The 12,621-nt window shown below is 42.7% G+C and overlaps 2 protein-coding genes across 2 annotated transcripts in view; one reads left to right on the forward strand and one right to left on the reverse strand.

Annotated features, from left to right (window-relative positions):
* Positions 1 to 218: 218 nt before the first annotated feature.
* Positions 219 to 396, reverse strand: LOC108132958 (uncharacterized). Its single transcript, XM_017252575.3, is given in 3 exon segments — positions 219 to 262; positions 265 to 349; positions 352 to 396. Coding segments are annotated over 3 exon segments (174 nt in total).
* An 8,392-nt stretch (positions 397 to 8,788) lies between these two features.
* The window catches only part of robo2 (roundabout 2), a 39,842-nt gene continuing 36,009 nt past the window's right edge, over positions 8,789 to 12,621 (forward strand). The window contains exon 1 of the mRNA XM_017252589.3: positions 8,789 to 9,333. Coding sequence (XP_017108078.2) covers positions 9,096 to 9,333 — 238 coding nt within the window. The 5' untranslated portion in view covers positions 8,789 to 9,095. The remainder of the gene's footprint in view (positions 9,334 to 12,621) is intronic.

Consider the following 12,621-nt stretch of genomic DNA (forward strand, 5'->3'; position numbering starts at 1 on the left):
CATCTGCATGCTTCCTTATTTTCAATTCGTCTCAATTGACGCATTCATCTCAGATATGCACTTCCTTATGCAAATGAATCTCAGTTTTGGGCTGATTTTCATCGCACATCATCAATATTAATTCCGCATATGCCACACAGCATCTTTGCCTGTATAATTAACCCCAAAATACCCTCAAAGCCATGCAGCACCACACAGTTCCCAGTGACATCGTCGAGCTACTTAGTCGGTTGAGTTCTACTTAAGCCTGTTTTGCGCAATAATGTGTTTAAGATGTTTTTGGCTGCAAAGGAATGTTAATGCCGCAAATGCAACAAAACATATTCCGAGTCATTAGGAGGAGTCCTCCCCCTTGACTTTTAAGGAGGGTTGGCAAACATGGCAGAAGGTGAACATCAATTTTTGAAACATTTTTCCCAACACACGCAGCAGCAGCAATCCAAATCGATGTCGATGGGCACGCCCCCACAGGGAAATGCACTGGGGGAAAACACAATAGCTACAAGAATGGAATTTATAGACAAAATTATTTTGAAGAGATCTTGATTAAACTATTGTACCTATATTTTTTCTCAGTGTCTCAATTCGAATCTATTCCACTCCAAGTCCGTGGCTGATTTGTAGGTGTTGTCGTCTTCATCTCCACAGTTTAGCCGGCCTTTCCGATTTACGCTGTGGCCACACAATTATGCTCATCAACATCCGTCAGCCGGAGCAGTCGGAGTCGTCGGCGTCCTCGTCGGTGGAAAAGTGTTAAGTAATGAGTTAATCTGCAACAAGACTCGCATGATTAAGTGCTCTGGCCTGTTCGCATTCAGAAGAAAAGGGGCGGTGGGTCGGGTTGGGGTCGAGGTGGAAATGGAAGTGGAACCAGAACCAGAACCGATGAGAGGTGGAGGCCGTTGAGAAGGTCTTTAAATAGATACATTCTGTCTAGGCTTCGAACTAACAATGGTATGGGACATTTTGGAATAAATAACCAAAAAAATTGAAATTCTAATAAGATACAAACAGGTACTGATCCACTACACACTCCACCCTTTACTCTTATTTATTTAATATAGTTTTATTGAAATTTTGTTATTTTTATACCACTGTGCCTTGGCTAAAACTGATAAATTATGATTGTTCTTGGGCAGACGATTTGCTTGAATGGCCGAGCTGCGCTTATTATTTATCACGCAAATTGAGTTAATGTGGCTGAGATTAAGGATCATAGGCGCCCATTGATCATTCCACCTCCAGACACCCTGGAGACGCTATCGCCCGGGCCCTTATCATTTTGATAAATTACGATATAGATATAATGGAAGTTCCAGTATCTATGTAGGTGAGAGTGGCCCATAAAAGTGGCCAACGAAAAAGCGCAGTAGCCCATAACTGTGATTGACATAATTGGGCGCACCATAAACACACTCTAGACACACACACGGTACACACTTTCCCAAATGGCTACAGTGGAACCCATAGTTTATGATCGCCACAGACAATGATCAATTACAATGAGCAATCTAAATCATAAATATTGTCAGTTTGACGGCAGCAGAAAAAGAAAAAAAATAATAATAAATAAATAAACAACAGCACCATGCGTCGAGGTTTTCTTTATGCCGAAACTCCAATTAAAATTATGATTATGATGAAGTACAGTAAAGACGGAGAAACATTCAAGCATCGAGAAGAAAATAAACTGAACTGCATCCAGGCTTAGTTGGAGCACTTTTGAAGAAGGTGAACACACAGCGAGCCATAAATTATAATTATCGACGAGATTAACTCTTTGCCGCGCCACTTAACTGCGATGACACACGCTCCCAAAGGCGTCTCCCAGGAGCGAGGGAGAGGGCCCGATGGGGGCCGAAAGAGACAGCCTAAGAGGTGGATCTGTCGGCCGGGCTCTGCTGAAAGAAAGCCACCGCAGATAAGCAACAAAGACGACACTAAATCGAATGCGATAGCAGCCAGTAAGCTGGTGTTTTAAAGTCTAGGGGTAGACCCAGAAATTCCCTATAATTATAGAAATAAATATAATAAATCTATCACACTTTCTTTTAATAAAAACAATATTAAATAATATAAAAAGTCCAAAGAGCAAGAAATATTTAAAGCTTAGGTATCTACTACAACTACCATTCATATAATCCAAGTATACCCCTCAATTTAATGCAATTTTCATTCCACAAGTCCAAAGCTAAGCTCTTGGGCTCAAATTGTCATACCTTTGGACCCAAATCGGATATAGCCCTCATCGATAATTCCTCTCTTACATGACACATACCAAAAAACAAGTCCCGAACTGCAATCAAAAAGGTTAAAAAATAAAATAAAAGATTGAACCAAAGAACAGACTTGTATCTGTGGAACATTCTTTATTTTTTTGGCGATAAGTTCGGTTGGCAGTCCGGCCGGCGGCTTCTTCAATTGATATCTCAGGCAAACAAAACGCAAGAAGCTCGAAAAATTTATGACCCCCTGCGGTTTTATCGACGCCTCTGCGACACAGCCCTTACCCGACAGGGCTGGGCTCCCCCTTCCGGCGATGACGACGACGACAGAAGTACGGATGAAAGACACGGGAATCCAAAGATGTCACAGCTAAACAAAAACTATACACTCGTAATATTCGGAACGACGAGGAAGAGCTGATTTTTTTTTATGTTGTGTATCTTTTAGCTAGAATTAGCCATGGCGATGAGTCGAGATCCCGGGGATTCTGTTCCCAGACCCATTTCATTCAGTACGCATTTCATTCATGGCTGCGATTTTAGATGCTCTGTGCACCCAGAGTACTTGTGTCTGTATCTGTATCTGTATCTGTGCATCAGTGTATCTCTATCTCGTTGCGTTGGTAATTTTCAATTTTTATAGTCGTCTTGGGTCGCCAGCACTCTTGACCTGCAACAGATAACGAGTCGGAGTCGGTACCTCGGACCCTTTGTCTTTGTCTCGCATCCTCCAGCCATGGATCGGTTCTCATCCCGATTTATGGCACACCACAGCGGCTAATGCTTAATTATGGCAAATTGCAAATCGAGGCACTAAAAAAATTAACACGAATTTCATTTGTGTGTGCATCCGAAAGCAAAGGGCTTGCCGTTGCAGGGCCCCGGCTAAATATTTTAATTAGCTTCGACGATCGTAAAACCGGGAGGACCGGCAAGGGGGACTCTGAACATTTTACGATCTGCTAGAAGCGGCAGCTCCACTCCAGCACCGGTAGTTGGGTGTTTTATTCCGTCGACCCAGACTTGGCACAATGGAACACACAACGCCCTAAAACGAAAACGCATAAAATTTTAATCATGAACTCGCTCGCCTAACTGGAACATAAACAGGGATCACGGATCAAGTTTGGTAATGAAACTCGAAACACATTCTTTCCGGCCACAAAGAGATTAGTCAACAAACTCTGGGGCTTTAGTACTTTATTGTGAAGTACTTGTGCCAGAAATGGCTTTGGGAGAAGTACACAGACTCTTCAGTACCATCTATGTTTTCTAACTTAAAATATTTGTTGCTTTATCCACATGTATTAGCCACCCTTTTGCGAAATCTGGCCCTGAAAGATCTTCCAAGAAAGCTTAGAGATCCTCATGGTCTTCAGTCCTAATGATTAGCGGAGCTTCCTGTCTGTGTTCAGGCTACTCAACTCGATCAATCGCCTCGGAACCCATAAGACGTCTGCATCATTCCCCATCATTTCTTTTTTTTATAAATTTTTAAATTATCAGTTTATGGTTGCTTTTAGTTTTATGAACCGATCACGTACTAACCATTTGGACCCGATCATTTGGCCAGCGCCCCTAAGAATGCCAAAGGCTCTTCAAGAATCTGTCCTTCTTATACATATAGACAGTAAAAAATGTTTAAAGTAAAAATATAAAAATATTATAGGTTTAAAAAAAAGAAAACTTTATAAACTAGAGATCACTGTATTTCTATTTCTGTGTTGTATCTTGAACCCCCGCGAGTCTCTTTTTTTATTTTTTTAGTGTCCATCTGCGTGCGAATCTTGTGCTGATCCCCCCATGACTGGGTCCCCCTCATGACAACGCCTCTGAACCGATCCGTTTGTGGGTTATTTTCCTCAGCAGTTTCGGTTCGTTTTTAGCGCATTTTTATCGACTGCACAACTAATTAAAAGTGAAAAAGAACGTCGAAAAACGACTAAGCCGCAGTTCCCGAGGGTCTTCCTCGCGCTTTTAGTTTGGGAAAAATTTAACAAATTATTTAATGATAGATGGCTGTTGAATTGACTGGCCGTCTGGGACGCTCTTAACTATTGGTTATTGGCGGGTATTAAGTGATTAAGGAGTGGGATCGAACGAATCGATCCAAGTGGCTTGTTATGGGATTAGCTTCGGCTAAAACACGATGAACTTTTCATTGTTAATTCAATGATACTTGAAAAAATCCATGAACATGAAAAGGGCACAGTGAGGGAAAAACAAATAAAAATCAACAAATGACAATTCGAACCATTTCGTAATCCCGAGTGTCGCACAATTGAAATATGTAATTAATTATGCCCATAGGCGGTGGTCGCCTGCTGTTTGTTTTCTGCTACCAGAAAACAACAAAAATCAAAAGCCAAAGCCCAATAAAAACAACAAACATTTTTTTCGATAGAAATCTACAAAACTATTTGCCACACACTGTCAGAGACGATGGTGGGGCTCTATGTCGGAGGGCTGGAGGGACGACCGCCAGCAGCTTGAAAAGCGTCGCTGGCTTTTGTTTTTGTTGGCGCTCATATTTCGGTTTTAATGAATCCACTCTATGATTATCTTGATTACGAAACAGTTCCCCCAAAAAAGCGCCACACACAAATAAACCATTCAAATGAACACTCACGCCCACTCACCCGCCAATGGCGACCAACAAACAAATGCACGACTGCATGCATGAGGAGTTATCGCTATCGCTATCGCTATCTCTGTCGGCTGTTGCCATCTCGCTTGGTGGTCTTTTCGGGCGGCAAGCTACTGAAAATATTAATTAAAAGCCATAAAAGCAACAAAATGTTAATAAGCAGTTATCATTGTGTGCATTTTCAATTCAAATTAAAGCAAATGTAAATTTTACATAATGTTTGCAAATGGCTGGGCTCTAAATGGCGAAAATAAAGGATAATTGTTGAATTTGAGATCCTTGATTAAAGCAAAAAAAAATAGCTTAAATAGTATCCTGTTACTTTGAATATTTATCAAAATTGTTTGTGATGGCAAATGTTTTTGTTGGAGACTTTCAAATGCCAAACTGAATTTGATATTTGGTCCTCAATTCATTAGATAATCCATTTTGTTTTCCGCCATTATAACTCCCTCTCCAGTGTTGCCATTGCCACAAATATTTATGTTTTTTACTCTTTGATTTATTTGGCCCCCGGTGGAAATAGTCAATGATTTTTATTGCCCGAGTTAGTTAAACTTTTATTGACTTTTAATTTCATTTGTTGAATTTAGTTTATGCTAATGGGATTACAATTTTATGGCAGAATTGTGGCTTTTCCATTTTGAGTGCCATCTGTGCATATTTTTAGTTCCGTCCGGATTAGTTCGACGACGGGGCGAGGATGTGATGGATGATGTGTGAACGGGATGGCCTTTCAGCTCGACACCTTTCGGAAAGGCTTCATGTTTTATAGAGAAAGGCAGGAAATATTTTTAATTACAAGCATAAGTCATTGTGGAATCATAGAACAGCACTCCTGCCCATAAATTTCACACTCGACTCATTTCCTGCTCATTATCATATCCATCCAGCAATTGTACAAAAAGACCCCAGACCCAGTCCCAATGCATTATGGGTTGGGTTTTCAAGATTTTGGGAGCCTCAATCCTTAGCTACAGTCAAAGAAATAAATCTATCTACAATTTTACTTCTTATTGGTTTCTGGAAGGGGAATTCGAATTCCTTCGAGTGTAGATTATGGGAATCGGGATGGCAGAAGCATCCACACTCGTGGCCTGTCCAAAAAACCCACTCAATTGGGGTTTGGCCCTGTGAGTGGGCGTCCAAAGTCTTCAGATACACATGCGTGTATATCTGTATCTGCACCGTCCGTATCTCTGCCTCGGCCGTATCGTCCCCCCTTTGTGTGAGATTTGTGGCCTGGGCGGGTCCCTGGAGATGTTGGGGAAGGTAATCATGCTGTCACAGTCGCTAATTTCAATTATCTTGAGTGTGCACGTATACGTAATTTGTTTACTTTTGAGCGCACAAATGTCCCAAGAAACGCCAGAAAAAAAAAACGCCAGCGCGCATCCTTCCAATAAACTTAAACACGTACATTAAAGTGCATTTGCGAGGTTCGTGATACCCTTGGTCCTCTCATCTTTTTCGGCTTTGGCTTGACAATCAAAATGTCATTTCATTTGGTTTGGGAAGCTCGCAAATCCGCAATTGAGACGCAACTTACATGTCATTAACAAGGCTTAAGCCGAACGACATGACAGTCAAACAGACAGACAGATAGTCAGTCACTGGGAGTGGGAAGAGAAGGGAGGAGGTATCAACAATGACAATGCCAACATTGGCTCCTAGATAGTGCAGTAGGAGCTGCAGTGTTGCCAAATTTCTTGAGGTCAGGGATACCAGTACTCAGGGGTAATAACTTAAATATTTCAAGACACTATTTGTGATCAGAATTAATCAAGTTCTTGGCTCGAATAAAAATGCCATTAGGCCCTGCACTGTTGCCCGTTTTCAGTGGAGTGTCATTGAAGCGTGGCAACTGGGCACGGATATCTCGCCTTTCAAGCAGAGCAACTCGCCCTGGCTGTAAATTGGCCAATTATCAGCATTTGAAATATGGTTTACCTGCCACAAATGCTCTCTGCCGCTCTACCTGCATTCATCAGCTATAAAAGGCAATGGGAATGGAGAGCCAGAGTCTTGAGAATCCAACAAACACTCGCACACACACACACACTCTGTATCCAGCGACAAACGCACTTTGACCTTTCTTTCTGGCAAAGACAATGCACATTGTGTGTGGAATAGAGAGGGAAACATTGATCGGGACCGGTGGATGGGGGGAGTCCACACCTGCCCGCTCCTAAATGCACGCACAATTCCTTTATGGCAAAAGATACACACCTTTATTTTACACTTACCAAATGTATCTGTATCTGGGCACCGTCACCGGCCCGGCACCGGTCTGGTATTAATGAACCGACTTCACACTACCTGAGAGAAAAGTTATTGATTATTTAACAAACGGCGGGGAAATTAGGCAGCGATTTATAGAGGAAAGCCCCCTTCGGATATATGCACTTTGATAAATTAATACAATATCGTCTAGGTTTGGTCATTCAATTGATTTTGAAATTCATTAGCGGGTCAGGCGACCGGCCGACCGGGCCAACAGAGCCGGTAACGGAGCAAAGGCGTCCTAAAAGACCCGAGAACGGGTCTCCACTTTGATTTTTGTATTCATCGCATTGTGAAATGCATCGCCGAGTTGTTATTCCCACTCTTATTTATTTTTTTCCCGATATTCGTCTAGAACTGTGTCTGGCTTTATTGCAGTTTGGAAATAGATGAGCTAACAGCTGGAGAGTGAGTGCGCCACTCGAGCAGATTAGATAGCAAATGGTCGCGCCTTTGAGGCATTTTTGAGTATCCAAGTGGGGAAGGGCTGTGCCATGGGAAGGGGGAGCTGGTTAGGAGACGCGGGGGCGAAGACAAAAGATCCAAGAGGGCAATCAAAGGCAACAAGTAGGGATTATCCAAGCTCGAAATGCTTTTGGATTTGGATAAAAGCTACAAAAGCTAAGCTCGGCACAAAGGTTGGCGATTTGTTGGCTTGACAACTTAAAAACGAGCTGAATAGTTGACGAATATGAACACGAAAGAGTGTTTGTTTATCACAAAAGAGAGCTTGTTAAAAAATCAATTTGAAGGCATAAAAGGTTGATGGATTTTCAATCGTTTTTCAACTCTATTACTAGTAATATTTTAATGGTTTCCAAAGAAGTCAAAACACGGATCAGTCTATAAAAATTATGATTATTATTAGCATGTAGGGGTCTTTAATGAACTCATAATTATAAGTCAGCAAAGGTGCAATTTTAATCCACGCCTTATCAACAATATGATGCATCATCCACTCGACCCATTGCCGCCGTTTCCGAATGTTGCTAAGGCCGAGAGAACCTAGGCCAAGTGGAACGGCCATAAATGGAACAAAACAAACCCAGACTGGAGGATGCAGTTGTAAACAACAGCTAGAATAGACTGTTAAGACTTAAATGGTACCTCTTACTTTAGAAGGTGACGTTATTTAGTCAAGGATTAGAGCTTAAATCGGACTATTTTCTTTGAAAGAAGTACTCCTCTTTGAATAAAACTTTTGCCTACTTTTCAGAGTAATCTTGACTATGATAGTGGCTTTGAATGTTTATAATAGTCATCCTTTAAAGTAAAATAAATCACTCTATTCAGACTAACTAAATACCCTTTTATTTGTAAGATTCTCAAAAAAAAGATACGTTCCACAGCATGCAACAAGCGGAACGCTGTGAAAACGAGATACGTTCTTCGTGCTCAAAAAGATACTTCGTGCGTGGGTCGCTTCGGCTGTCCTCTCCTCTCGCCGGTTACTCTCTCCTTTCACCCCAAAAGCAAACTGAAAGATACGAAACAGTACGAAGATACTCTGGTGGAACATGTTGGTGGAACGTGTGGAATCAACAGGTTCGGCTCTCGCCGCCCGAACCGGCCCGAATGTATCTGTATCTCGGGCTCGGGTCGGCGTTCGGATGTATCTCAGGCTGCACTGCCAGTTGTGGACGGCCCCGGCTTCTGTCGTCATTTGTTCGTCGAGCGGTTCGCATGTACTTCGCTTACGTCCGTTCGCGATCCGTTCCGTCGGTTTTCGGGCGCGTGTTTCCGGCTAACGGTCAACGGGACTGTGGGCGCCACAATGGACTCAGATTGTTGAGATTCAGATTCAGTGGAATAAACGATATCTAGCGGATTATACAGTGTGTGTCACAGAAATGAGTGCAAATCTATTTTAAATGGTGTGCAATTAAGAGAGGAAAACAAAGGCAAAAAAAGTAGAAGAGTCGAAACGAATACTTGACAAAATGCATTTGGGCAAGATGCGTGGCATGCCGCGGCGTCGGCTGCAGCCGCCTCAGCATTTATCTAACGAAAGCGAAATTATATTTAAAAATACCAACCGACGACACAGAAACAATCGAAATGTCAGCTCCCCAGGGCTAAAAATATTCAAACTCGATCGCAGGAGCCTCCCGTTGGTTTTCCCACTGCTGTTGCTCCTCGCGGGATTAAATGGATTAACTCAAGTTGATGCGCTCAAGGGTAAGTGTCAACAGATGCCCAGGCATCTACAAGTCAAAGTTGCAGTTGCAGTTGCATATAGTATGGTATTTGAAGGGCAATATGACAAACAGCTTCCTCCCAAAAAGCAAAAGCAAATCCTTTGTGGCTGCATATGACTTTCCGCTTTCCGCTCCTCCATACTGCATTGCCACGATGCACTCCCCATTTATTTATTAGCGTCATTTGTTTCCATTTACGTTTTTTTTCGTCTCCATCTTTTTGGCTATTTTTGGTTGCAACACACCAGCGGCAGCAGCAACAACAACCCAGTAAAATTAAGGCACTGCGGTTTATTTATGCCTGCAACGTTCGCTAATGGATTTTAAGGCCGCTTTATAGACAACGCGACATATACTCTGCTCATAGACCCATTATTCATGTTTCTATCTATATTTTCCGTTGTTGTTGGTCCTCTCTCTCTCATGGCGATGGGGCATTATCGGAAGCTATAGAATAGACTGGATATTAGGGCCTTACGGGGTGCTTGGGAATCGTTAGCATAAATCCAAAGATTTCATCGAGTTCGCTGCGGTTCAGGAAGGTTAAGTTATTCTGGGGCCTCAACTTTTATTCTAGATAAAGTTTAAATAATATTAGGGAACAAAATGGATTATTTACGAATCCAATTCTTATTCCTTATCTTCACTTTAGGCCCTAAAAAAATCATTAATTATTCTTAACCCAGTGAACCCATTTGGAAAAACTAAACACTCTGAATTTCCTCCGAACTAAACTCAGATCGAATTACACACCCAGGCCTAAACGAAAAAAATGCATTTGAGGAAACCCTGATGAGGGTTAGACCCAACGAGAGATATGAAAAAAGTGTATACCCTAAGGGAGGATCGTAGAAAAGATCATTCAGAAGAAGCCGAACTCTAGATAAATGAGTTTGCAGTTCGGAAGACTAAAGACTAATCAACCGGGTATAGTTTTCCCCAAAACCACCAACTTTTCAACTGATTACAAGAAAATCAAACAAAGAATGGAGCTTGTGGCTTTTGCGGTTTCCAGCTGAAAGTTCAAATAAAGAAACTAAAGCAAAATGGTCTGAGGTTTGGAGGTTAAGCAGTGTTTGAAATTAAGCCCCTTTGCCGATTTCATAGCTCAACAAATCCCCCGATAAAACATATATCTAAATGAGCTTAAGCCGTCACACCCCTTTGGCGGGGATTGCACTGAGAATGTTGTAATCTAATGCTTATTAAACGCTTTTTAATGCCACACCGTCGACCCCATACCGCCGATATCTTGGCCTGGACACACGCAATTCGGATTTTAGAATTCGGATTTTGGGTTTTAAGTAAACATTTAGCACGCAACCTCCGGCAAGAGAGAGGCTGTAGTATCTGTCGGGCGAGTATCTCTATCTGAGCTGCAACCCATCCCATGTGATGTGGCAAGTGTTGCACGCGACGCTTGCGACGACGCTCGTTTGATATAATAAATTGTATAAAATTATCTGCACCGGCACACGACAGCCTTTGCCTTCTCCGCTTGCCTCAGAACGTGGAGAAGGTGGTGGTGGGTGACCAGCACTGACGGGCGGTGGTGGGTCAATCGCAGTCGGCTTGAGAATCTGCAGGGGTCATAAAAATTATCGCCCTCGACAAAGTTTCAGGGTTGACACACCAACTGGTTAAGACCTCCTAATGCCACTCTGGGGAACGTTTTTCCAGCTAACCGGATTCACTGCACTTTTCGCAAGTGACTCCGGGGGTAGAATTTCATTCCTTTCTTTTTTTTTAGTTTTTTGTTACCTAGTTTAGGTTTGGGGGGTTTCGCCATTGTCTTGGCAATTTGTGCTAACATTTTTGCCTTTGCCTCTTGCCCCTTGGCTTGGCCAATTTTCTCATGTGCATTATGCGAAAATTGGGCTAAGTAGCGGTCTCTGGCTTACTTTCCTTTCTGCAACCAAGGCGAAAGAAATGGAGTCAAGTGCTGTGGCAGCTCCATTTCAAAGTCTCGCAGTCTCGTAGCCCCGTAGTATGTTATTTGTTCAATCACATGATTGCCCTACCAATCGCCTGGCACTCAACAAGATCTCCCATTCGCTCCCAGCTGCAGGCTGGATAATGAGGGGGCTGATCGATATGTTTGGCATAGAGTTTGGGGCAGGAATGTGATTGAAAGTCGGCCCAATGTGGGTGGAAGTGTTGCCCTTTGGCTGGGGAAAGGCATCGGATATAGAGTTGTGATTTTCGACTCCTTAAGTGCTTTATAGCTGAGAGATATGAACTTGATCCGCAGCCACCCAGCCCCCCTGGAAAAGTCTCTTCCTACTAATTGCAACCAGTGCCCATGCTTGTGGTTCTGGCCAAGCTATTTGCCAACTAAACAATAATTAATTATTTAAAACAACATCCCCGAACAGCAATAGCAATTGCAATAGCAACAACGGCGAGTCAAGAGGCTGAAAGGCGGCCCAATCGACTCGGACATGGTCAACATGGACGTGGTCTGAGCCAAGTTTTGCCTACGCAAAGATTTTTGCTATTTCTTGCTTCCTGGAGATCTGGGAGACCCAGCCTGACAGCCAGTCCAAATCGCAGTCGCTGCTGCCAGTGTGCATCTGTATTAGTGCTCGAAGTATCTGTGTGATATAGCCGTGGGTTTTTATGCGCATTTTGTTGCCGTTGCTTTGGCTGTGATATTAAAAATAAAGGAAAATTAAGCCTGGCAGCCGCGTAAAATGCAAACTTGCATCCGAAATGTTGCAGTTATGCCAGTTGGCGTTTAAAGCTGTTGTTACTGTTACCATTACTGTTGCAATTTTTTTCCCCCATTTTTTCTTTTTTTTTTGCCTTTGCCTGGGCTGGCTACATTTTTGCATGCAATGCGCCTGGAAAATGGTTATTTCTTTTTTGGAGAAGGCGTTACTGGATTTTTCCGAAAAAGTTTGCTCGCCGCCCGTTTATATTCGTTCGTGGTGGCTAGCTCGGAGCAAATCTCGGCGTTTGGTGAGAAAAAGGTTTGCAAATTGCATTGGAAATGCTATGTGTGAAGCAGGGGGGCGGGGGCATTGGGAGAAAGGAGCCACAGGAGGTGGTCGATGGGGTGTTGCAACATACAATTCTGGCGAGGTCAATCAACATGGAAATTTGATTCACAAGTTATGGGAAAAGCACTCGAAGGGGTTTTAAGTTTGGTTTGGTTAGAGTATACTATCATAGTGTATTCCCTCATCTCAACCTCAACTCTGCTTAATCCCTGGGAGCGCGGTTTACTGTTAACTTAACTAGTTTAAGTGGAAGACCAACAAGTCTC

Source organism: Drosophila bipectinata, chromosome 2L, assembly GCF_030179905.1.
Source record: "Drosophila bipectinata strain 14024-0381.07 chromosome 2L, DbipHiC1v2, whole genome shotgun sequence".
In the NCBI taxonomy this organism is placed as follows: Eukaryota; Metazoa; Arthropoda; class Insecta; order Diptera; family Drosophilidae; genus Drosophila; species Drosophila bipectinata.